The following is a 27,685-nucleotide window of genomic DNA, read 5'->3' as shown; positions in this document are numbered from 1 at the left end:
TTTCAATCGTCAAGCTCGTTTTCTAAAGGTGCGTTTTGGAGGTGCAGCCTGACTGCGCCTGAGACTGGTTCCTGTGAGGTGACCGAGACCCACTCCGCCGATTTTGACCGGCATTCCTCCCAGTACGAGGGTCATGTTCACCGGGGTACCGGCAATCTTCCCAGAACGACGTTCTTGTTCACCAGGGTGCGGTGCTTGCCAACTCGTTCCTACATTTTACACGCCTTCCTCTTCACTCGCCTTTCTCCTTCATTATCGCTTTTCCTCTTCTACCACAGTGTGGACACCCGATAATTATTATTGGCGGGCCAACCAAAACATGCCAAACTTCTGTCTCCTTTCCCCTTCATTTGGACGTCGGTCACTCTTGCTCGCTCCTTGTTTTGACGCTCCGCCAAATTACCAGCACTGATAATTACACACTTTTATCTAGTTGCTTCTTCATTGTAACAAGTCGTTTGTCCCTCTCCCTTACTATTCCAACTTCTCCCAAATTTTCTTGTTCTTCTCCACATTTTTCTTATCTGACCTTACGCTCCCCTATTCTCTTGTTACATTATGGTATTCTTCCTCTTGTTTCTCCTACATTTCCCTCATTTTTCTAAACTGAATCATCTGTACCTTTTTCGATATCTGTTTCGATTACTTAATTTTCCTCGCATTTTCTCCTCTTTTCCACATATTATCTCTTCTTCAATGAACACATCTCTATCATCTTTATTCCCACCTTGCTCTTTCTTCTTGATTTCACATCAAAGCTTCTCTTTTCTCCCCCTCCATCAATAGTTTTCTTTTCATTCTTAGTCCTCAGTTCCTTCTTTGCTCTCTTTCTATCTACTCTCACTTATTCTAGCACAGTATTCAATTCTAGCATTTACTCCACCACAATTGCTCATCTTTAATTGTTCTGTGTATGGGCGTTTATTATTTTGGTCAAGTTTCATGTTGCATCGCTCTTGTTACATTTTCAAAATTAGCCAAAAATTGATAAATTTATCAGCTTAAATCCAATTTATTCGGAAATTTATCAGCTCCTTCTTCATTTCCTTTTTCTGAGTAGCTAGGCTGAAAATTGAAATGTGATTATAGTCCCATTCCTCTCATCATTCTGCTATTTACATTGGAAAGAGTGTTTTTCGAAGGAAAACTACGTCGTAGTATGACAAATACAAGGGACAGTTAATACAACACGAATACAATATTGGATAATTAATATTTCTTAAAAATTGGAATTGAAATATTGGGTATTTAATATTTCTTAAAAATTGGAATTGAATACTGGCCAACCCAACCCTGTCCCTTGTATTCGTCATACTACGACGTAGTTTTCCTTCGAAAAACACTCTTTCCAGCTAAGCAAGAATAATTAACTTATTTACCTCGTAACTCTATTTCCTTGTTGCACTCCCTCTCATCATTGCATGTCTCAACTAACTTAGTTCCTTGTCCATAACTTGTCAATTATGTCCTCAACACTATTGGCACGCCATCCATGGTCGTGCTATTCACGACAGGTGTGGTTCACTCTCGCTGAAAAGCTCATGAATTATGTTAAAAAGCAAATATCCTACTTTGTTTATCATTCTACTTACCTGGCCCACATATTTATGAACCTCAGAAATACTGTAGTTGCGGTATCGGAATTTGCTAAACAATTTCTATCAGAAGCTCATAATTTTCAGTTAATTTATTTTGTTCTATCACAAATCATGAGAGATGAGAATCTCATTTTTAGTAGACTGATTCTTTGACCAGTTGTGAAGATAATTCATTCAGGAATCTATCCACTTATTTAAGGAAGGGGTAGAAGTTGAACAAATCAATTCCAGAGCGTACAAGTTTCTCTTTCGAATGTCTGTTTCTGTTCGTACGATTTCACAGTCCATTAACAAGGGTGTTGCTTTTAACCCTGTCTAATAGCATGGGGCATTCACTCTATTGAATAATAATAGGGGTTGAAATGGTACTTGCCCTCTGGCCGGGTCAACGTTCCCTTTACTGCCGAACTTTCAGGGTCGGTGTCATTGTCACTTTTGGGGCTTTGAATAAAGTGAAAGTATCGCGGAACAATGCCTCCTTTCATTACCCATTTGTGAGCACCAGATCTGGACAACAACCAACTTTGGACAGCTTCTTTGATTTCTTGAAGAGAAATAAGAATCTAGTGAGAGTGTTTTCGAGTTGCACATGTGCTTCATGACGACTTGAGAATGTTTTTCATGTATTCATTCGTTGTATTGAGCTTGAACAATTTCTCCTTCATGAAAGCTGTGGGATCGGTTCCAAGTTTCATACCATAATCCCTTTCGAAACTTAAGCTTTCAATCTCTTTTATGTTTTAGTAGATAACATCAATAAGTTGGGTTCTCCACAACTCATGATATTTCTCGATCTTCACACTTATCTACACTAGTTTCCACACAGAATATTCTGTCAAAGCACAAAGAAGATGTGTTCCCTACTTTATTATTTTCTACGATTAATCTTGGCATCCAAATACGAATAATTTTTTCAACTTATACACAAATTAATTTCTACAGAAGTGTAGAATGAATTCTTCACAATGAAGAGGCTTTGATTCTCCAGGGTCACTGAGTTGGGAGTTCATCGAACGTATTTTTTGCTCCCAGCACTGATAGCTCAGTCTCTTAAACCCCTCACAAATGCTCTACAAATTCTTTGTATTTGACAACAAACTTTTGTTTCCAATTACGCTCACTCGTGACTCTACAATGGACTGAACTGAACGAAAAAGCTAGAGCCTCTCCGAGAAAAAATTTGAAAAAGTCACCCCTCAACGATATACAAAGACAGGGTCTGAAGACCTTGAATAGTTACGCCATGGAGTCTTTGTTGATAATTCGGAAGGTAAAACAGCTAAGTTTCCATGATAAGCAAAAACTGTTAGTTTTTCACTTTCATTGTTTTTTTAGCCCAAAGTCCGTTTGTTCTTGGAAATGCACCCATACGACTTTTGAAAATGCTTCCTTGCCAAAACGGTAAACTTTTATTCTTGCCCAACAGTTACACAACCTATTCAGGGTGCTGTTTTCATTCGGGCTGAAACTTACGCCATCTAATTTGCTACGGTGCTTTGTGCTCCAAATAATGATCTGAGTGTTTGTGTTGTGTCCATCACCAATGTTTAACACAAGCTCTTTTTTCTGCTCGGAAAAAAACTGAATTATTTTTTCAAATGTGTTCGTGAAACACAAGTTCTGTTATTTTGCTCGAAAAACAAAAAAATATTCTCCCAAAAGTGTTCTTGAACATGTGTAGCAGTTGACTTTTTGTGATGGCATTTGGACTCTCAGTAGTTTTAGCACGTGTTCAGTTCCAGCTAAGCATCTATTTGCTTTTCTCTCGAGAACACTTTTATCGACTTCTACTATTTCTTAATTATATCAGTAGCTAGAATACATTCCATATTATACGAATTGAAGTTCTGCTAGATCTACTAACTACAGTATATTAATGATATAATACAGTAGACCTATTCATTTACTCATTCATTTATAAATATGTGAATCATGATTACGGTTGAGGGAGAAACCATAGGCTCGACTAAAACCGTGATACTACTCAATTTAGATAGATAGTAGTCCAAATTAACTTATCAATTCAGGGCATACTTTTATGTTCCAAAAATAAACTATTCATTAGTACGGTACTCTGTTATCATAATTTCAATCTACCAATAGTTCCATAATGCAATTGATTATGTCTATTTATTGCGATCAATAAGGCTACATTGGACATGAATTGAAACATCCTTTCACTTCTTATTGTCTACCATTCATGGTAGACAATAAGAATCAACATATCTCCAAACGTACAATTTGCAAAAGTAGGAATTATTCTATAATAAAACTTGATTTAAATTTATTGAACTGAAAGCTCTATGATACAAGTTGAGAATAAAACTATAAGCCTATAATCCAATTTGATTAAATTAATAATGAATAATTGGCGTAGCGTAGTGGTCTGGAGGGATGCAAGGTCAGGCTGCTGTCGCTTTGTGTGTTCGATTCCCATTCCGTCTGTCAATTTAGCATTCATTGCATTGATCTCCATCAATCGTTAACCATGTACCGTACAAATTGTAATCCTATGTGGCGAAAATATTCAATCTTGAAACAAAGATTCAATATACGGTCGGCAATTAGATGGCCGACATCAAAAATAAGATTGGGACGTATTCAGCAAAATCAAGAAAAAGGGTGAGGAATTATCAGTGCAACTTATTCATTATACAATGAGAAGAAATAGAATAGGCATTCCCACATTACTGAACATTCCGCAATGAAACTTGGATTAACCGAAGCTTCCAGGTCCAAAATTTATTAGACTAATAAATAATATTAATGTAACAGTTAACAAATTATCGAGTCTTGTAGTATGAGTAACATCAGATGAAGAGAATGAAATTGAAAAGTGAACAAATTTTGGGAACTACCAGTTGAAGAGATATGAATTGTGAAATCTCTACTATTTGCTTGACTGTATCGCAACATAAGTGCCAGTGTATCAAACGTTTGCAACGGAAGTGTATGTACTTGTACTTGATGACTGGTTGTATCCGGTGCTATTCTGCTGGCTTTGGCTGTACTTTGTCCATAGAAGAAGTTCAGTGCAGTCCATGGTATGCTGCATGGTGATTGGTGGGGGGGGGGGGAAATAGGGGGCAGTGACCGGACAATTTTCGGCCTAGGCTCTTGCACTACAACACCCCCCCTCGAGGCCCCCCCTGGCAAATCTCAGTCTCACAGAGGTCATTCCCAGTCACCCACCTCTGGTTTGCAGCTGGCTTACTCTGTCTCTCTCTCACGCACACACTCTCTCGCATCCCACGAAATTTATCCTCCCACCGCATCATCATTAGGTCTTTCACTGGATCATAACCAGCCAACGATGGATGAGCAATGTATTTGAAACAGGTCTCACACCTCCCCACGCCTCCACGGTGGAGACTTGTTGCTCGTATCTTTGCACACTAACTAGGGACGCAAAACGTCTTGAATTATTGGTGAGAACCCTACAACTATCTCTGCTGAACCCATAAAATGAATTTGTGAAGGAATTCCAAGTCAACAAACTAATTTATAGATGTTCCGATTTAATTGGTCTGATTTTCACATTGTCTGAAGAGATCAGTTGCTAAATAATGCTGATTGTAAGGAATTTCTGATGGGGAGTTTAAGGTAATGTTTCTGAGTGGAGCCTTTGGTAAAATCAAAAAAGTATGTCGAGAGATACTCAAGGAAATACAATAAAATTTTAGAAGATATTCAGTACCTTACAGAGAACCAAGAAATTTGTCATCCAATTTTTTTACTTATTCTTTCTACTTTCTCAAATATTCTTTAACTATATTCTTCTACTCTTCACTATGATGTCATAATAACAATAGTTTTCTTTATCACCGAACTCTCTGCCATCTGGTTACTGCACTCATGTTTGATATGGAAGTTAGATACGCGTGATAAAGGATTGACAATAACAAGAACAATCACATTTTCATTATTCATCTTCAGTGAGCTACAGAATACGCAAATTAATCAAATATATAGTCTTTGGGATTCGCCCAAATGAAAATCTTGAAATTCCACATCAAATTGTAGATTATCTCTTAACTGATTATTATTATGTGATTGGACAATGTATATAATCACTCCAGATTCAAAGACAGCTTTCTGAATATGGGAGAAAGTCTTCTTTTACAAACACGAGGTATTTTGTTGGTAAAATAGTTATTTGTGCAACTAGTGCGCAAAGTGTCAGTTTGCTGCACCGAAAGAAACGTTTAGCCCGAGCCGTAGGCGAGGGCGGAATGGTTTCTTGAGTGCAGCAGAGGAACTTTGCGCACGTATTTCACATTAAGTTTTTCCTACAGTTACCATTGAATATGAAAAGTGGGTAATTATGGGTAAAATTGCCTGAATAATGTAGTAGTTTTTGAATGGCGGGGGGCAGCTGTGTGGTGTGTGCTGTGGTGGCACTGTGCTGTCGCTTTCCTTGGTTATAATATAATATAATGAATAATTAGCGCGTTGTGCTTCGTTGCACCTCTGCTCACTATAGCAGCCACAGCAGTCACTGTTACCAACTTCATTTTGATTTTGCTGCACTGTTGCTCCATATAACCTACTAAGTATTTTGCGTTGCCATGTTGCAAATCTGGAGTGCAGAAAAATTTTTCCCGCACTAGAGCGGAAAAGTGATTCTTTGCGTTCTGTAATCAGTGCAGCAATGGCCACTTTTCAACGTAACTGTAGGAAAATGAAATAACAATGCACCAGAGACCTAGTACCCCTCTGAAAATTGAAGAATACACATTTTTGCTTCACGTTTTCTTCGGCCTTGTACCATTTCCAGCATTCAGAAATCAAATCAATACGTTGAAATTGAAAACATTTAATACGGCCTTCATTCATCCCTTGTTCTCGTTGTAAATCATAACATTATCGACCCAATACCCCTGGAAAAAGTCTACCATCATGTCCCATTTTGTACAAAGGGTCGTTCTCTTTGAAAAAGCCGCCTTCATTCTCATTTGAACACCATCACCCAAAAACAATAGACGGGCACTTTTGCTTTCTCTATATTTCTTTATCACTGTCCCAAATGTTTGGATCGTCTCCACTGTCCTCCTGTCATTCCTCAGACGAGGGTCGAACTCTCTTTGTTTCAGTTTGACATTATTTATTATTTTACAGCTCCAACCTTGAGCAGTGTTGTAGCTTTTTGACACGCAAGACCATTCTCTATAATATGAGCCCTATATAACTTTTCCTTTCCAAGGTCTTGTATAGATGGGTCAAACTTCTGAGTACTTTGGAAGGGCAGAGACAAAAGTATGTCTCCACATTGTTTATTTTGCCGACAAAGATTTTTGCCTGGACTTGAGTCTTGAAACTTTTATAATAGATGGTGCATTTCTTTGGAAACGTCACGTTCTGGCTGTATTCACATCGCTTTGTTGAAAATGGTTTTTGTTTTCACTTTTATATTCTGTTTGAAAGGCATAGCCATATCAAATTTGCTGCTGACCTAGAAGACGATTTTCTAGAAACACAGAAATTAAAAACAATCGAATCAAATCAAGTTTTATTTAATGTTTGCAGGATAGATAATATATCGTGGTGATGGTTTATACAGTACTCCATTGAGAACTAAGCTAAAATAAAGAATACATGTCGAAAACATGGAAATTAATCAATGGGGAAAACTCGTGAAAAATAAGTATACGTGTATTGTAGAACAACATAATTATTATTTCTGGTTTGACGTTGTTCATTCCCAATAGCCTGGACAACAATATAGTGATATCAAGAGATATGTAGTGATAAAGTCTAAAATTGTTCTGAATGTGTATGCCATCTCCCATTATTGTGCTTGGAAAATGATATTCTTGGTCAATTTTATGAGAATTGATACACTATACCAAAATGTTCATTCAGTATTCTAATGAAATAAGAAAATGTGTACTACTGTACTTTCTGTACTTACTAGATTATATTTCCAATTAATTTAGGTCAATCAATCTATCAATTTATAATCTACAAAAGATACATTTTTGTACCCGACTAAAACCGTTGGTGTCATTTTAAAACATTATTATTGTATAATGTACCATCAGAACTATAGTATATTACAAAAAATGAAGTAAATTCACAATTTACAAATCACATCTAAAAGTAAATTTACATCTAGCCTATTGAAAATAACTATTCCAATGTATGATGATAAAATACAATAAAATGAGAACGCCAAGGGAGCAAAAAACTGAATGAAAGTTTTTCCAATCATGTTAAGGTAGAGAACATGGCTTCATTATATCTCATGAACATTAATGCGTTTGATGATAATACAGTATTATCTTATTTAAAACGTTTTTTCTGTCAAATGTCTATGAAACTGCTATGACCTCAGTTGACTGCTGAGAGTTTGTCATGAACAATGATTGATGACAGATCGCTTTCCTTCCTCAATATGGTGTTATGCAAACCTGCATTATGTTGTGAAACTCGGCTGGAACCAATTCCAATAAATTCCGAACAACAAAGTCATTAGAGTAACTTATTTATTCCTAATATTTTGATGAATTGAATGTGGTGTTGACAACCGCATCGGTCATCAACCGACTATTTGTCTATTTAGGGAAGATTTTCAAATGAATTGGAAGAAATCCATAGGCTAATGAGTGCAATCACCTTTGTCCTTGATTTGGTAGCCTGACAACTCTCTAGGTCAGTGAGGAATGTTCTCCTGGACTCGGTGACAACCATAATGTTAATTAGAAACTTTTGAACCCAGCTGAATCATTATATTTTCCGCTTTCCTGTTATGATGGAATTTTACAATTGAACTGTATTTGCACTGTCTCACGTTTTGAAAGGTTTGAAGAAATTGCTCCTAAATGAGGAGCCTTCAGTGTATTTGATTCTATTCCAATTTATTTATTTCCCTTCATAAATATTCTTGAAGAACAAAAGCCTAATTGATAATAAATTGTAGTCGTAAGTTGATTATTCATAATGAGTAGACTTGTAATTTTTAGAACAGTAGTATATATATACCAAGATGCAGACTTGAAAAGTCTAAGTCGAGCTACCCTGTGATAGGCTACATATACCAAGATGCAGACTTGAAAAGTCTAAGTCGAGCTACCCTTTGATAGGCTACAAATTCCATAACTTGCTACCAACTCAAGTTAGATCCTTGCCGAATAAACGTTTTCTCCAAGTACTTAGATCCTGGTTGATTGTGAATCAATTTTACTCAGTAGATGAATTCATTGCTGCTGATCACAACACCCTAGTCAATTTAATATAATACTTTTTTTTTGTCTATTGATACCCAAGTACAGGCGACTAAATTATCTGATCTAATTGTAAATTTGCTTTAGCTGATCTGTTTTATTTATTATTGTGTATTGTATGTATTGTATCTGTGCAATTTATTGTATGTTTCTTTAATGTGAATTGTGACTTGGCTATATGTAACTTCTATGTTCAACTGGCCCAATAAAAACTTGAAACTTGAACATACAGTGATTGCACTCAAACTTATCAAATAAGTATCCTGGACATTCTTTGGTATGCAAGGAATCTACAAATTCCAGAAAAATATATTCAATTTTCCCATTTTCAACTTCCTCAGCACTCAATCCTCCTTTCAACGGCTACATTTTCCGAGAATTTCATTTGTTTCAAATGCTTAAATGAGACTCCAGAAAACAAATGCTTGTGATAAATCAAGCTGAAGCTCTTCTCCAATTCAAAGCCTTTCGAATGTGTTGCGAATATCGTTACAAAAACCGTAGCATGATGCCAAAAACAGAGTCGCGCTCTGATAGTTTTGTGTAACCTTTCCGTAACAAAAACAAATTTTCAAAAGATGGTCGTGAAAGAGTTTGACTGAAAGGGTGTTGTCAACTATCACTATTATTGAGCGTGGCCTTCCTTCGAACACTCTCCCGAAAAGGGGTTCGAGTTGTTTGTTCTTAGCCAACAATCGTCCTGTGACCCTTTCTTGAGTCAAGTTCATCGAACTGGGATAATAGAGCACTAGTTATTGTGCAGCAGACTACAAGGGCCATGTCACTCTGTCACAGAAAATAGTCGAAGCCCATGTGTATTGCCAAAAGGTTGCAGAACTCCTTGTAAAAGGGTGGCAGATTGTATAAGTCGAGAGAAATCGGGAGATTTATTCTCTTTTGTGAGCTTTGAGTTGTTTTCACTTCTCTCTTAAAATTTATTCTTTCAATGCACAGATTGAGTCTGTCTGTTTTCCTCATGGAAAATACAATGCATACAATACTATTATATACATAAATAGACTCACCTAACATAGTTATTCACTCAATACGTTTCAACGTTGAGTGTTTGAGGGAACTTGTGAGCTCTGACCCCGCCTATAAAGTAAACTCTTTTTTTATTTCAATATTATAGGATTCGAAAAATGAATCAATTAATTATTACTTCTGAAGACTGTAGGCTTCCTTAGGAGAATCTTCAAGACTTTTTCAAGGAAGAGGATGTTCGGCTTAACCAGAATATTGATCTCATTGGAACAAATAAAATTATCCTTAACAAATTCAGTAACTGAGTTGCTGATGTTCATCATTGAGGATTGAACAGGAAAATAAAGAAGATGTTCGCAGAGAACCAATGTGAATGAATAGAATAATGCTCCCGGATCAGTTATTAGATGAGGAAGAAGTCGAAAAATAGAAGAAGAGGAATGAACACGAGAAATCATTAGACTGAAGCATTGAGAGGAGAATAATAGAAAGCGTAAGGTGAGTGACCAATGCCGAATCACACGTTCTTGCAGTTCTTTTACCTCTAGCGATAGCAATGCCAATGGTGCACGAAAAATAACGTTAGTTTCAAAACAAAACATACAATTTTCTATCTTTGCTCCATGGAGACAATTCGGTTTATTGTGAGAAAGATGGAAAACAAGGGTCGATGTCCTTTCAACACAGGAATTCTGTTTTTTGAAAATTAATGTTAGCTCTATTTGATGGGAAAGAAATAATTCTCCTGACGTGAGTTGTAAGAAGTAATGACGGCATGTGAGTGGGAATGGAGTTTATTAGTAAAATGAGCATTGCTTTGAAGTTCGGTGTATAAGAGAACACAATAGTAATGCCAGTTTTTATTTGATTCAGTTTATTTACAGTAATTAATTGCATTATTTCCATTGTTTTTCTAGCTCTAGATTTTTTAAATTATGCAAACATTTTTCAATTAATGGTAATTCGAGTGTAACTTTTGTCTGTTTTATCCAGATTTCAACCGTCAAAATTCAAAATTTTTAGTTTTCGAGTAAAATGAACTAAATTTTAGATGAGTGAAATCATAACCCTATTTAAAATGTTATCTCAATTTGGGAGAGAAATAGTACAAGGAGCATTCTTAGTTTTTCTCTCCCATTCAGTGCTTTCTTGTGAAAATAATAAATAAATGTCTGAATATTATCTAATATATAGCTCATATTTTATTATTAATTATCATTATAAATGATTATTTAATTATTCTAAATAATTAAAATATTATAATTAATATAATGGGAATCACTTCACTGACTAGTGAAATTTGTATAGTTCAGCAACACTAATAAATTGTGACATCCTAAAAACAGTCAATGATGATGAAATAGCAGAGGAAAAATTATTGGAAACTTGATGTCGTACAAAACAATATTTCAATAAATAATAGAGTATGATGTATATTTCGATAAATTGGATAGACTTTTGTAAAATGGAATAGTTATTTGTGCAACTAGTGCACAAAGTGACAGTTTGCTGCACCGAAAGAAACGTTTACGCCCGAGCCGTAGGCGAGGGCGGAATGGTTTCTTGAGTGCAGCAGAGGAACTTTGCGCACGTATTTCACATTAAGTTTTTCCTACAGTTACCATTGAATATGAAAAGTGGGTAATTATGGGTAAAATTGCCTGAAATGCATCAAATGTTTTTCTGTGTAATTTTATTATTGATAAAAACCTTAATCCTAAAATCCTAAAGTCCTCGTTGTCCTTGGTTATAATATATAATGAATAATAATTAGCGCGTTGTGCTTGGTTGCACCTCTGCTCACTATAGCAGCCACAGCAGTCACTGTTACCAACTTCATTTTGATTTTGCTGCACTGTTGCTCCATATAACCTACTAAGTATTTTGCGTTGCCATGTTGCAAATCTGGAGTGCAGAAAAATTTTTCCCGCACTAGAGCGGAAAAGTGATTCTTTGCGTTCTGTAATCAGTGCAGCAATGGCCACTTTTCAACGTAACTGTAGGAAAACACATGAATACCCCATTAGAATCCAGGTAGGATTCACTGACATAGAAACCCTTACAGGAACTCAACCCGTTATAATGTCATAATATTTTGGAGTTTTACATACCGAATAAAGAAGCATTATTCATAAGTGATTTCGTTTTTGCAATAATTCTGTTAGTACACTTTGTGAACATGATTCGGAGTGTTGCTTTCAGTTCAGTGAACTTATTGGTGTGAAAACGTTTCCTTTGTATTCAAATCGATTTTTGAAAGACCTTGACTAAAACAAGGCTAGAACAGCGCGATCCATTAAAATGGCAATAATCACTTGAAAGCTTATTCTGATAAAACACTCTTAACAGCTTTCAAGCCAAATATTGGTTGACATTTGACAAAGTGATTTCATGTGTACTTGTCTGATCAAGAATAACTTTATTGAATTTTCATTATTTTTGAGCTTCTCGTTGTTGTATACAGAGATCTACACTGTATATTCTTCAATGTTCCCTACTTGTTATCTTTCTCATATTTTGTTCTCCTTCATATATAATCTAATAAAACTTATTGGATAAATGAAGGAATTCTCTGTTACTCTGGGAGGTTTCCCACAAGTTTTCAAAAAAATGTCACACATTTTCAAGCCTAAAATCGTCCTCTCTCTTAATTCTTCCTTTGCTTTCATAAGGAAAATATTATAAATATAATTATGTTCTTCATGAAATTCTATTTTTCACACATTCATAATCGCCACACTTCAACGCGCTTGCACAATAGTGCCACTTCTATAATCGTACTTCGAACTTTTGAAAGAAGTATGTTAATATTTCTGATAAGAAAACTAAAGTAAGGTCATAAGAAGCCAACGAACTCTCTATTGTTGAAGGCTTTTACTTGAAAATAACTGAATAGATAGATTGCCGCCGCAAGGTCATAATCGGTAAACAAAGATATTTCTTTTCAACTTCATTTTATTACAAGTAGAACAAATTATTCAAATGTCTTTCATCATATTTCCACACGATAATATTGTCACAGCCCGCTTGAAACGACGATAAATTTTTATTTATTTTCTCTCCCGTTACAATTTTATTTAGCTGATATGTTTTTTTTTATTGAATTGAACAATTTTTATTGCAAGACGTGAAAGTTTGTTGGGAGGAAAAAGATAATTTTTTGTACAGTAAAAAACAGAGTAAAAAACAGGAATTCGTGGAGCTTTTCCAAAAAGATATGATTTATCACTTTCACTTGTTTTTTCGACATTATTCATCTCGTGATGTCTCAACTTTCCGCTAACTAAAAATCTACTGTGATAATATTCAATTCATGCGATGAACTTTTCAGTTGAGGGAAATAAAAAAAGGGGAACTCCGAAAAGCGAAGGATAATATTGATGGAGGATTGATAAAATTAATGTGAAAATTTACAGTGTGATGGAAGTTGATCTATAATAAGAGAATATTTATTACATTTTGATATTCAAATGGAATGAAATAATGAAAATATCAAAGTATCCACTATTAATTTGTTCCCGTTTGAATTCCAGGTATTATTTTGATATGTGGAATCAACATTACTGAAAATTTATGAGATTTTCTCCAGTTAGAATTCCACTGCATTTTCAGTGTTGCAAATTCTGAATTCTTCCAATTGATCACTGATAAACTCCCGTTTTTCTTCCGTGATCGAATGAGAATAGAATTAATTTCCAAAAATTCTACTCATAAGCAAAATGCATTCATTTGAAATACAGCAATCACAGCAGGAAATTGAGTTGCATTTTGTTGCACTCGTACAAGCTGCTCTGATAAACAACACAACAATATCTGTGTCAACTTCCTTTGTATGAAAACTTTTGAAATATTTAGAAAGAACTGGCAAATTTGAAGCAATTTGGGAATTATAGTGTCTATGATAAGAACAAATGGAAACATTTTCCTCCTACACAATAGAAAGCATCAATGCGCTCATAAAGTGTCAGTGACTTTTTTCAAGAGGTCAATACTTCTTTGATGGTTATTTATTATTGACTCCACTCGCGGTTTTTACAGATGAATGATACTGAATGAGTTTTTTCTTGAGTTTGGAATTTGTTTGAAAATATGTGGGATTAATAACTTTTCTTGGAAAATCATTCTCCAATATCCCAACTGAATTACTTTTTCCTACTTAGAAAGAAACTTCCATATTAAATTAACAACATTATTTCAACTTTTCATATATTTCAGTAAAATCCTCCAGTTCAACCAAAGTCCATTTACTTTGATAAATCACTTCATTGACGAATTCACTTTATTGGCGTCAAGAATATGATTATGTTAGTGACGAATCAATCTGATTAATAACTTTGGCGAGTTGATGTTTATCATAGACCCACGCCGAGAACGAATCATAAATTGATGAAATGGAAAATAACAATCGAGAAGAGAAACGTGAAAATAACTTTTACTGGCAGAGTGTTTGGGAGGCTGTACGTTGCTGGAGTGAGATGGGTGATTGGGAAGAGAGAAGAAGAGTGTTTTGTTGTAGTCGTCGTCGGCAGCGGCGAAAAGAATTTTGACTATTTTCGGCAGGGTGGTGGGTGGTTGGAAGGTTGGTGTGCGTGCGTGTAACAGGTAGGCGAGAGTGTAGACGTTTGTCCTTGACCGCCCGCCTAGTCTGGGTATATCGTTCAAGGGCATTGAACCTCCTTGCAGCGAGCAGGGCGCATGCGCGAGCCGAGCCAATGGCAGCGCGAGCTGGTCGTTTGGGATTGGTCGGCCGGCGATGTGACCTTCTCGATTCGAAACGAAAAAAGCGTTCTTCCCCGCGGCCTGCGGCCTGGCTTGGCGCTTGGCGCTGTTCCCCCACCATTCAACAGTAGTTGCGTTGCGCTGCCCCCACCGGGCTCTGTTCTGCTCAGCGTTGTTAGTACAGGTGCCCGTGAAACCTTATCGTATCATTGAACTTGATGTCAGCCTCCACGCTCGGTGGACTTTCAGTTTCACTCTGTTGGAAGACTCAGCCGCGCCCGGTTACATTAGATCACCTCTCGTTGTATCTGCTTGCCAAAAGTGTAGTGCTTCGTCCTGGCCCGTTCCAGAGGCCACCCTCACTCTCACCATGATCCCTCAGACCAGTCCGCTGGGATACCAGTATCACGTCGAGGAGGACGACTGTCACATTATCTGCGACGCCGACATGTCGCCCAGGGAGCCCGATCTCAAAATAGGTGTGTGTTGGTGATAGTGTTCTGTGCATACATGTTTCTGTGCCAAAATTGTTGGATACCTTCTCCAGTGATGTTTTTGTTGATAGCAGGTTATATTTGTTGATGTTTATGTTGTGTTTGGGGAATTGTAAGTTCTCATAGGGCTGTCAACAGCCTTGAATTTTCAAGACCATATCAAGACTACAATGTTCTTGTACAGGACTGTCAGTGGCATTGAAGCTCCAAGACCGCAAGACAATAATTATTATTGATATTGAGTACTGGCATTATGTTTGGACATGTGTAATCTTTATTGGGTTGTCAACAGCCCCAATTTGCTGAAATTTATTGTTCATTCTCAAGTTCTGGGTACTCCTTAAATCTGAATTCAATCTAGATTCACTGACAACAATCAATAACTTTAACTCTAACCAAATAACAACTTTTTTGTCTGGATATCAAGTGGCTATTTTATAAAATAGGTTTTTGGGAATAATGAATTGGGGAATATACCGAGAAATCTTTTGCTTACACATTGAGAACATGTCATGCATGTGATTTTGCAAACTCATTGATATCTATTAAAAAAACGTTCAAAAGTCTCCTGCATTATGTCAGCAAATAATGATAATCTTATTTCATTTAAATATTATATTTGATTGTATTTTGATTGACAGTAGAACCGTGTTGATAAACCTGACCTTGACTCCATGAACTCTCTGAGCTTCTCATACATCCCTTTTCATGAGTCTTGATAGATTGCTAATAAGAGAACAATTATTATAAACAAACTATAATTTTTATCATAATTGGGTTTTGAAATTCCTTTTAGAAAATGTGTTGGTATTTATTAATTCCCCAACTTAACAAGCTCCCCTGCTCGAATATTTATCATCTATCAGATATATCGACTATGATCTTACCTCCTTATCTATTTTCTCATAGGAATATCGTAATATTTTGTAGAAAAGTTTTGAAAATATGAATCGTATTGGATTTGTCCGACATTTATTTCACCAGTGGGTAAACCAGTGATTTGTAAATTGATGAATAAGAGTTAAATTAATTTCACAGACTCATTATTGCTGAGAAAAGCTATTACATTTAAATCCCAGTTCTCTCAGTGATTTTATTACAAGTCTCCAAGATCAACAATTAAACTTCATTATAAAATGTAAAGTACAAAAAGCCTCCAGTATCACAAGTTTAGGCTTTAATTTTTGGCAAAGTGATGTCTAATTTCTAATAGAACTCGTGTGTTTTTTGTATTTAATAGATACTCTCAAATCCTCACAATTCCATTGTTATATCAGTTTCTTTTGAATGAAACTAGAATATAATCAATTAAATTTCTCATGTTCAACCCAATTGATAGCAATTTGATTCTCGTATCGAACAGTTATTGATATGCGGTCGTGACTTTTCCATATTAAATAGCAGAGGTCATTGCACTCTGGTATTATCTCCCATTGTTACCCGAATGAGAAATCAATTATGTTAGGGAATTGCTCGATTTTACAACAAGTAAATATTGACAATCATGAAAACTAAGCACCAACAGATGGGAGTTCTTGCTTTACTAGTACAGTACAGTACTTGAAAGTTCAATGATGTTAACCTAGGTCAGTTACATGCGCTGTGGAGAAGGGCGGAGCTATGAATTCAGTTGACAGGACATTAACCCCTAACCCTTTGGTTGCCATGGTAACTTGATATCGTTTATACTTCCGCGCATATCAAGCGAGCATCTTTGGAAGTTCGAAAGCACCTCAAACCCCTCCCACTAATAACATTCATTCATACTGAGGAACATGGTCATGGGACTTCATGGTTAGTTCAATCCACTTAATCTTCATCTCATTGAATCAAGTATAGTGTTGATTAAGACATGCTAACATTGTATGGTGATTGATAGTTGAACATCACTTGATATGAATCTAATGATAATTTTATCTTTTTTGCAGAATTTGATGGGACAACAGTATTATGTCGAGTATGTGGAGACAAGGCGTCTGGATTCCATTACGGTGTTCATTCCTGTGAAGGATGCAAGGTAAGAAATCTTTCATTTTCTACAAATCATTTCAGCATTTGTTTTGGGAAAAGTAAAATTCAGCTGCTTCTCAGCTCTTTAGTCTTGCATGTCAATAAATCAACCATTGAATTGTTCACAATATTAGAATGTGTGTACCATTAAAAACTTTACTGTAAGTAGTCTTTATTAAATGCGATAGAAGAGTAAAGGAGAAAGCTACATAGCTCCTCTGATTCAGTAAAAAAATTATAAATAGTATAATCAGTTATAAGTTGGTATGAAGATTGTGTATCGTAGATTTGAAAATGCATATAACTCTTCAGTGGAATATAAATGTGTGAAAGTTATAAGTATGAAGATTGTGTAGGCTACCGTAGATTTGAAAATGCATATAACTCTTCAGTGGAATATAAATGTGTGAAAGTTATAAGTATGAAGATTGTGTAGGCTACCGTAGATTTGAAAATGCATATAACTCTTCAGTAGGATATAAATGTGTGGAGAATAATTTTATATAGATTTCTATGGTAAATTCCTCCAGGAATCTCGCCCTTATAATAGATTCTCTTAATAATGTTTAATACATTTTGATGTTCGATTAATCTTATTATTAGCCTAATTATCCTTGATAATGTTCATATTGATCTATTCTCAATTCTAACATAACTTGTTAATGAATTAGCTATGAAGAAGTACTATATATAGAAGCTTCTCACGAAGTAAACCGTATTTTTGGTTCATATCAAAATATCGTATCTTCAATTAATAATCTATGTTCATCGTCCTCTCTATCTGAACAAAACTTGTCATCCTCTTTTCAATTCATGAATGCTGTGATAACGATAACAAGTGTTAGATGATCGTTTAGGTGTATGTTATTGGTGATGTAGTAGTTGGCGGCGTTACGTTGGGCAGTTATGTCAGGTCATGGTAAGCGGCGTGACGTCAGGAGAAGCGAGTTGCTGGCTGCTTCTTTCACTTTACTTTCTTTCACGGCAGCGTCACTGGAGAAAGTCCCCCCTCTCCGTCAGATCCCCTCTCGTCCAGCCGGAGAAAGGACTTTCTTCTTTCTCCAGCAGGCGTCTCACGTTTAGTTCCAGCTCCAGTGGACCGGCTCCTCTTCTTCTTATTCATCTTTTTCTCCAGCTATGGAATCACTCCAAGCGAATCATAATAGTTAGGCTAACCTTGCATAACCTGTTTTCTTTCTGTCATAATTTCTTCGGCTCTTTCTCTCGTCATCGGTAGTTGAAAAATATTTATAGATAACCAGATTGCCGCCGTTTCTCCTCTTGACTTCAGCGTTTATGTGTCTTAACTAAAAACAAGACAACTCAATTGGTTTTTTCAAATTTCAATTTATTTTTGAACCTTTGAAATTGTTTTTCGATATCGATGAAATTAGAGGACTAAGAAGTTCCACTAAACCCGATTTTGACAGAATATACCTTTTTTCGTTACCCTATTCATAAAAAAATCATATTATTTCCACCTTCAGTGATTGAAATGAACTGTATCATTCTACATTTACTAATTTACTTCTCAACTGTAACAATATTCCATAATGGGTCTAGTTCCAAATATATGTGTGTTTTTATTTCATTATTCCAAATAATTTTCAAATCAAATTCAATGTCGCTTCATCAATAATCATTTACATAGGCCTACTATGCTCTCAATTCATTTCAATACAATTTATAGTGGATAATAATATTTTCATTTCGTTTTGATTGAAAAATGTAGTACGCATTTTGTGTGGTTGATTTCATTGCTTCTCTGTTCCACATTTGATTCTCATTATCATTATTCTCAAGAAATAAAATTTGTGTTGTTGGTTGTTGCGTAGTTACATTCCATTAATTCGATATCAAAACCTACATTTTGAGACGAGTAATGACTTTTAGTAGGTATTTAAAGATGACGCTGACACACCAGCCTTGGCTGAATAGAGGCGACGACGCAGATGTGAGTTTATTTTCATGTGAGTAGTCAAGTTGTGCTTCTTTGTTAGAGCACTAGCTCCGAACTCAGTGAAGGGTTCAAGGTTAGCCGTGGGGCCACTGCCCCTACTTCAAGGTCGTTCAAGTGCTGGGCCAACAACCCGTTTCTCTCCACCCTCTCACTCACTCTCTCGCACTCTGCCATTCGTTCTCTCCTACTTCTCTCAACTATGTTAGATCACCACACAAAGACACAAAAACAGTTTAACCTCCAAAATTTATTTCTTACTTTATTTTTCTCCACTCTCTCACCCACTTATTTACTTCTTTTTCCTACTCACACTCATCGAACTTATCTCAAGAGTGATGTTCATCTTTCTCACTCTCCTCCGCTATTCAATTCTTTATCTTTTTTCAAGCCAACTCCAACCTCATCACGGGCTAGTTATGACTTTTTCTTTTTTCGCAAATCGTTTTTGCTAAATTATTGAGCCCGCCTTTTTCTGTTTATTTATTACTGACGTGTTCTATGCCCGTGCTTCGCTTCCAAAACCGGTCTCACTTGCAATAATAATTCCTCCTCTTGGTTATTTTTCACTTTGTACTTGCGTTTTTTTAGGGCGTTGTTTGTCATGATTTGCGCACTATTATTATTTATTGTTTCGATTTTCGCTGTATCCAGCCAGCAAGGTCAAAGTAATTGTTCGAAATGGACCCGGATAATTATAGGAGCAAAACTTCTGCTAACAATTCTCATCAGTCATTTTTCGTTGTTGAATGAAGTGATTCACTAATCAATTTCTCAATGTGCTTGATACTTTCAACAATATTTTGAAAATTACTCCACTTCTGAAACTTCCATTCTCTTGAAATTTTCCACTGAGTTCGACTTGACACTCAAGTAAGATCAGCATCTGCAATCTCAGATTTTACTTATATAATGTAGCCTATAAAATAAATATGAACGCATCATTTTACTGAACATTTATGGCCTTATAAACATTATCTCAAGTTCACAGTAATCATTTACTAGAACGCTGGGCTTTTTTCTTTGTTTTTTGTTGTATGCGAACTTTATTTAATCGGCTATGAGGAATTCAAGTCATTCGCTTAGATCAGGGCTACCTTTGAACTTGAGATTAGAGCAGTGAGAGCTGTTGAAGTGTGATGAACCCAGGAGGCCCACCTAGGCTTCAAATATTGCCAGTGCGCCTTTCACAAGCTTCTCTAATCTTTTAGAGAGTTTTCACAGGCCAATTAACAGTTTATTCACCTTGCCGTCACTTCGCTCTTGTCTGATAACCTTCAGGATATATTCACCCAACTGTTACCTCTCACTATTTATTTTTAGACTTGAGGTGACTTTAAATTGATGATAAACTTTTCAAGTTCATTTCTTGTTAGATGATGAAGTCTTCTTAGTACCCATCAACTTTTCTGATGATAAGTGAACTATTGTTCCTCTGTTGGCATTTAAATGTTCCTTGGAGTTTTATCACTAAAAAATAGCCTGAATTGAATAACAGAGCTACATATAAATTCAAAATGGGGTTCCAAATGAATTTATTACTCCTCTCTCACATTCTATAAGAGAGAGCTACAACATGAAGTAGGATATTTATAGATGAAACTTTTCATTCCATCAGGTATTATGTTTTGTGAATTTTACTCATTACGCTGTTTATTTCACCAGGGTAATGAAAAGATTTGAAGCACGGAGCAACCTTTCTATACATTTATTGATTTATTGGCGCTAAACCCCGTCTTTCACAATTATATTTTTGTAGTACATAGGCTACTTCTTGGTGATCCAAATCTCGCTGTAGACCTCACATGGTGTCTTTTAATTATCTGCTTTAGGTCTTCACAAAAGTACCGTTGTTTGTTGCAATACATTCATTATCGTCATAAATCAGTTACCCATTAATAACTGTTAAAATTTATTTTAATCAACCAACCTTAATTACGTCGGCAAAAATTTACTTCTATTCCAATATTACTTTGGAATGTAATTATTTTTAGATTAGCTCGTGAAATACCTCTAGTTGCCTTTTATATGATCTGTAGTTGAATATCAATCGAAAGTACTAAAACTTCATTTTTGTAATCTACCATATACAGTTCCAGTTTGATGTCTCATGTCTGAGAAACAATGCTAAGGCCTTTCTATAATGTTCTAAAATAGGTTACAATCATAGAATTCTCTGGAAAACAGCTATTTCTGTTGAAAGTGTCGTTGATTATTGTGATAAGCCGAGAAAATCAGGGGCACCTGATGTCATTGACGCCGCGAGCCATCTGGCGGGAGAATTGTGAACTAAATGCCGAAGCTGGGCATTGACCCTACTTGGCTAGTTCGTTGTTCGAGCCTCTCTACCATCACTTTCTCACTCGCTCACATGCTTGTTTCATAACTCTCTCTCCCCCTTTCTCGTGATTCCTCCCTTCAATTTCCTACTCGCTTTCTCCCTATTATTCATTGATATATTGATTGATAATTTGTACATTGTCACAATTAGCAAAATGAATGGGTATTTTTCCATACGATTTCTATATTATTTATCATGTGTCACATAAAAATAAATCACCTAGAGAATTACATGGGGTGACCTGATTAACAGTAGTTTTAGAAACGTTGACTGAAAATGGGAATAGTAAGAATGTATGGATAAATCACAAAATTAGGACAATTGATTCTTTTAATATACCAGTTTTTCACTGTCTTTTGTAATTTGAACAGTTATTTATTTATTTATTTATTGTATAAAAAAATTGTATAATTATTATTCATTTGATGACGAGAATACGTAATGGAAGATGAAACAGGCATAGCACCTACTATGTCTAACACAATAATTTCGATGTAAGTTATTAAATAATAATAAAAAACAATATATATTTTTCTTCAATGTTGATAGGTTTTTCAATTTACATTAATTCTCAATTTTGTTTCGATGTGAGTTTAAATTTTTAATTTCTCTACTGATCTTGTTTCCATAATATCATGGTATTCCAATGCTTATTATGAAAACCATATATTCGTATTTTATTTATTTACTCATTCAGAATTACACACTTACAGAAAAGTACCACAGGCTTATAAGCCTAAAACGGTTCCAATTCTAATTTATACAACAGTCCAAATGTAGTTATGTGTCACTTAACATTCATCAATTACACACTCAATTTACAATTCAAAACACACAAAAATCATTTTTAAATTAAAAAATACTTCTAAATTAAATTAAATCAATCACAATTAATAGAAAATTCCAAACTTTGAAAAAACTATAAAATTTTGAGACCGAAAAGACAAATATTTTCACACTATTCCCTCACAGAACATCTCCATTCTTGCAAAAGCAAGAAAGTAAAATATAAACATGATCGAAGTTGGCCAAAACTGGAGTTTAAAAACTAAAACTAGAAACTAATGATCAAAATGCTAAAATTCTGAAGTTTAGTGGAGTCTTGCTAAGTTGTGAGTCCCTGCCTCTCAATATAGTACGAGATTCATCGTTGGTTTCACAAGCTCTTAACAAGAGTTTAGAGCAATCAATCTCTTATGATTAACCACACCCAAGGGGTTAGATATTTGTAGTATGGGATTAATGGATTTGGAAAATGAGGTCTATGAAGTGGGAAAGAGCTGAGCTGTAAGATAACGAGAATGACTAAGTTATTGAGTAAGAGAGCGGATTTTTAGGTTAGAGTACTTAGTCGGGTGGCCAGGGTTGATAGACTGACGGAGCAGGGTGATTGACTCATTTTCAGGTCAGGAGCTACGGCCTTTCCCGCCTCCCGCTGACGTCATAGCTCTGTATGGCGGGTAGCATCTCGCTTTTCTGAAGGGGCTAACTGGTCTCTCTCCAGCTCCCCATGCGTCATACCAATTACTATTACAGTACGTTTTTTCCTATTCGACTCATCGTATTCCAATATTACTCCCATGATCTCATTTCCTCCTTTTTCTGCTCCTGGGAACCTGGGCTAAAATTCGAAATTACATGTTGATCCCACAAATCAATTTCTCAGTATTTTATTTTTTATTGATTCCTTTTTCTTATACTTCGTCATTTGAAGCTCATAACACTTTGGTTAGAACATTCATTATTTCCATTCTGTTCACAAGTCTCAAGTTATACTGAAGCATCAAATTTCTATATATTAATATTGTACCTCGTTTTGGAGTTTCTTATTATGATTAAAAAATGAATTATCTTATAACAAGGTCGAGGTCAAACTGTCCTCTTGTGGAAAGAGGGCACAATGTGGAGGCATAGAGAACAACGTATTGGAAGATGAAGGAAAACATAATCCGAAAAGGGGAAAATGTGGAGGACACAACCACGGACTATTGAGAAGGAGCGAACGATGCAGCTGGTTGTGATTAATGTAACAAATTTAAATGAAAACGTTGAAAATTGAGGTGAATAATAAGTGGATGATGTGTCACAGAAGAAGGAAAAGTAAAAGGCAGGAATTCTCATTAGTTGTCACGATAATGAAATATGAATCCAAAGAAGTTTCCAGTTATAAAATCTGTCCAGTTTCCATTAAATCTGAATTCATTTTTTAATCATAATAAGAAACTCCAAAACGAGGTACAATATTAATATATTTAATGGAAACTGGACAGATTTTATAACTGGAAACTTCTTTGGATTCATATTTCATTATCGTGACAACTAATGAGAATTCTTGCCTTGTACTTTTCCTTCTTCTGTGACACATCATCCACTTATTATTCACCTCAATTTTCAACGTTTTCATTTTAATTTGTTACATTAATCACAACCAGCTGCATCGTTCGCTCCTTCTCTTTAGTCCGTGGTTGTGTCCTCCACATTTTCCCCTTTTCGGATTATGTTTCCTTCATCTTCCAATACGTTGTTCTCTATGCCTCCACATTATGCCCTCTTTCCACAAGAGAACAGTTTGACCTCGACCTTGTTAATAGATGATTCTCCTTTATTAGAAACTGCCGTTGAGATCAGAAACGAAGAATACGGTGGAGATAATGCTCGCGATGATCATGACTCCACTGGCGATATAAACAACAAAAGATTCGCCGTCAATATACGGCTGGTCTGATATAAAATAATAGCAAGACCCCCTGAGAGGTTATTTGGTGGGGGGGGGGGGGGTTCCAGGGTGTCAGTCAACTTATCTAGTAGCTTCTTCTGATTAGTAACGGGGCTTATTGTCTGGATAAACCATCTCAGCCTCTTCATGTACCATCATGTATGTGTATATACATGCTCCACTAGTTATAGCCTATATATTATCTAGTGCTACGTTATAATCATGCCGTTTCTTCCGCATTGCAAGGAATAATAGGCAGCAAAATTACGCTGTAGCCACCTATGCTATTCGATGTTATTGTGTGTCAAACTGTCGGATGTTTTGTAAAGTGATATTATCCTGAAAAATTGCGGTTACCAGTGTAATAGGTGACATAGTTGATGATGACATAGAGGCGTCGAATATATAATTTTTGAATATAGGCTACTATTTTACCGTTAATGATTTCAACTTGTAACCTTCTCAACTAGTACCTCAATCAGGACTATCATAAGTTTCAATTTTAGTACAGGAAACATGGAAGCATGTAATTAAAAGTAACTAATTCAAGTGAGTATGCATATTTCCTCTTGAAATCTCCTGACATCCAAAGTGAGTCTACAAAATAATGCGCGACTAATTACCCAATGTAGATGATAACCACACGGCATTCATTAATTGATTGAGATTTTGACAGCTTCAATATTTCTGACATTAATATGCCATCTGCTAGTATCTCTGAGAGGTTCCTGAAGATGAGATATGGTACCTACTCTTTCATATATATACATGTATGTTGTGTGTCCACCACGGAATACCTCTTATTTTTTCTATCCCTTGTCGAATCAGGATGACTGTGATAAAGTTCGAGCTTTTAAAAAATCATTGTATAGTTTCTATGAGCGGCTAAATGTGAGGTTTTTCTGTTCATGAGTAATAGAGGGATTATAACGGGTGTCAGTTGTAAATGCTAGTTATTACAATCACAACAGTTACAGTCACTAATCTCTCTAAGGTTTACAACCTAGTTCCAGGTGTGATATTTGAAGTCTTCCTATATTGTTGGTGATTGTAATCCTATTTTCCGTTTTCTCTGTTTTATTCATATATTTTTTAGATCTAGAATAGGTTTTGGAATATCATACAGTTTTGTAAATCTTTCCTTCGAATATTGTGTTCTGTTGAGCAAGTTATTTATTCAATTGTGTTTCATTCTCATCTATCAATATTTTCAAAAATATTTCCAATGTTTGCATCCTGATTCTAGTAACTTTCCATTATTTTTTATATAATCTTGAAGGATCTTGAAGACTTCCTTATCGATGTAAGCTTGTCGTTGTGGACGAATTCTAATCAGTGTTCCAGTAAATTATAGCAATTTGTGACTAAAGTGGGTAAATGAAATCTACTCTAACGGTCCATAATGGAAATAGTACATCCCGAAATAACTGTGAGATTTGGAGATAAGTAACTGGGTTCAACTACAAATTAGAGGAGTAGTTTTGCCATTATGTTTGTTGATCTTGTAATGGCGTTATGCGTTTTATATCTAGCACCTTCTTTGTGGAGCATGTTTTTAAAAGGCTATTAAATGGTCGCTGGACGTCAGAACTGGGATCACGTTTTTCAAAAGGCGTAGTTTCGGTTCATTGCTCCCTTGTTTTTATTTTATTCATTCCATTTAATGTGTTTCTCATTTTTTAGGTTATATTTTAAATAAATATCATGTTTTTGAACAGAGTGTATTGCCTGTCAATCTTCTTATCAGCTATTCAAATTTGATGAATGAAGAATAAAGATTCCTGAAATTTATAATCTTTTTAACAAAAGACAAAACACATTCCTGAAAAGATTTTGAAATTATACAGCTCTTTGTTCCACGTTGTTTACAAGAGAATTCCCATAAACAGAATACGTCATAGAACACCAGGTTGGTGCACTGGGGTTCAATGACCTCTGGCTTTCTTGGCTTAGGCCTACTAGAAACAGTACAGCGCTCACCCAGGTGACTACGTCGTATATATGGATGCATGCAAGCATGAATACTGCATGCATTACATACATATGGGCATACACGTGACTACATGCGCGTGCGCAGGTCGGTAGTTAGGTCCATGACACACACACCAGTTTCAACGTATTTTTACATAGTTGCTGATTGAGTGGGGTTTCCTGATGAAATGGTGGGAGGGAACTTACCAGAAATACAATTCATTATGTAAAATTGTACGTTTATTTTTGTTGTCTCATCCTCCACACACGCACACTAGCACACACCCACACACACACAATGTAAATACCTACTAACGGTATGCCATTCTTTCATCGATTAGACAATAGCTTTTGATTTGTATGTTTTTTCCTCTACCGCTGCCTGACTAACAACATACAGTTATGTAGACACAATAGTATTAGTGTCTTCTTTTATTTGGTTTGCACTTTTTTCTATCAGTTCATCACTCCCTCCTTGCTCGTGATAAGCAAATAATTTAATAATTCGAAGTTCGTTGACTCGGGCCGCAAATTGCTGTTTACTAAACAATGTTGTCTGGTCTCGCACGATGACTGCGCCATCTTGTTATCTCTTATTATTTGTTGGCGAAAAATTGTTGTCACTGTGTTGTAGCGGTGTGAAAATTTACAGTTCTATGTTGGTAATCGTTGTCGCCTCCGCCTCCGCTGCACGCTGCCCAAATTGTGTCATTTAGTGAATTGCTCACTGTGAATGAAAATTATTAATGGCAACAGAATTGATGTAAATTATTTTCAAGCCACTTCAATCTTTGCTGTGTTTGTTCGACTGACAACAGTATGAATAGGATAACTGTTGAAACTCAATGTAAAAATTAGTGATGAAAAATCATTCATCGAAGAATATTAATTTTCCAAGCAATAATACATCATTAATTAGATTTTTCTTTTGATGCCAAAATTTTCAATTTCGTTGATACTGTATAGTGAGATTAAGTATTAGAGATTTGTTAGTTTTTTGGTTGGTGAATAGATTAAAGTGATCCCTTCAAACTTGCTAATAATTATTTAAGTTGAGCGTTTGGAGACATGAATTGGAAAATGGAAATCTATTTTCAATATATGCATGAGGTGTTTCAAATACATTTTTTCTGGAGTTGAAACTTCAAATTAATAATGTTAAATAAGAGAAGTCAATCAAATAGATTATTATAACTGGAGATCAAATTCATAACGTTTAATTTGATTAAAAACTTCGTAAATCCTCTCTATTTAATCAAAACATGATTCATATCCACTCTACTAACCTCTCTATTTATTTATATTTTTCATATTTTCCTTCTACTCATTTTCTTGTGAATCTCTCTTCTATATCCATCATGGGTAACCTTCCTTTTCCATTTTTCTCACTTCCTTATGTTCTTGAAAATGTGGAGACCAAAATTAGAATCCTATTACCAAAATGGTCGGTAATAGTCCCCCAGTATTAGTCATAGCCATACCTCCCCAGTTTCCTGGGATAAGGACCTCTCACTAGAAAGGCATTTAGAAGGTGCATTACTAACGAAGATAAAGACCAAGGAATAAATCAGAGAGGATGAAAACACCGGATAACGAAAAACGTGAAGAGCATTATTTGGGCCTCTCTCGTATTCTGGGAAGTCGAGTTCATTGGCCCTTACGTCATCATCAA

The 27,685-nt window shown here is 35.6% G+C and overlaps 1 protein-coding gene across 1 annotated transcript in view; it reads left to right on the top strand.

Moving 5' to 3' along the window:
• The window catches only part of LOC111055059 (nuclear hormone receptor E75), a 103,094-nt gene that overhangs the window by 43,690 nt on the left and 31,719 nt on the right, over positions 1–27,685 (top strand). The window contains exon 2 of the mRNA XM_039436271.1: positions 16,947–17,035. Within this exon, the coding sequence (XP_039292205.1) occupies positions 16,947–17,035 (89 nt within the window). The remainder of the gene's footprint in view (positions 1–16,946; positions 17,036–27,685) is intronic.

This window comes from Nilaparvata lugens, chromosome 10 (genome assembly GCF_014356525.2).
Source record: "Nilaparvata lugens isolate BPH chromosome 10, ASM1435652v1, whole genome shotgun sequence".
NCBI classification, from domain to species: Eukaryota; Metazoa; Arthropoda; class Insecta; order Hemiptera; family Delphacidae; genus Nilaparvata; species Nilaparvata lugens.
This window is presented reverse-complemented; position numbering and strand designations above follow the sequence as displayed.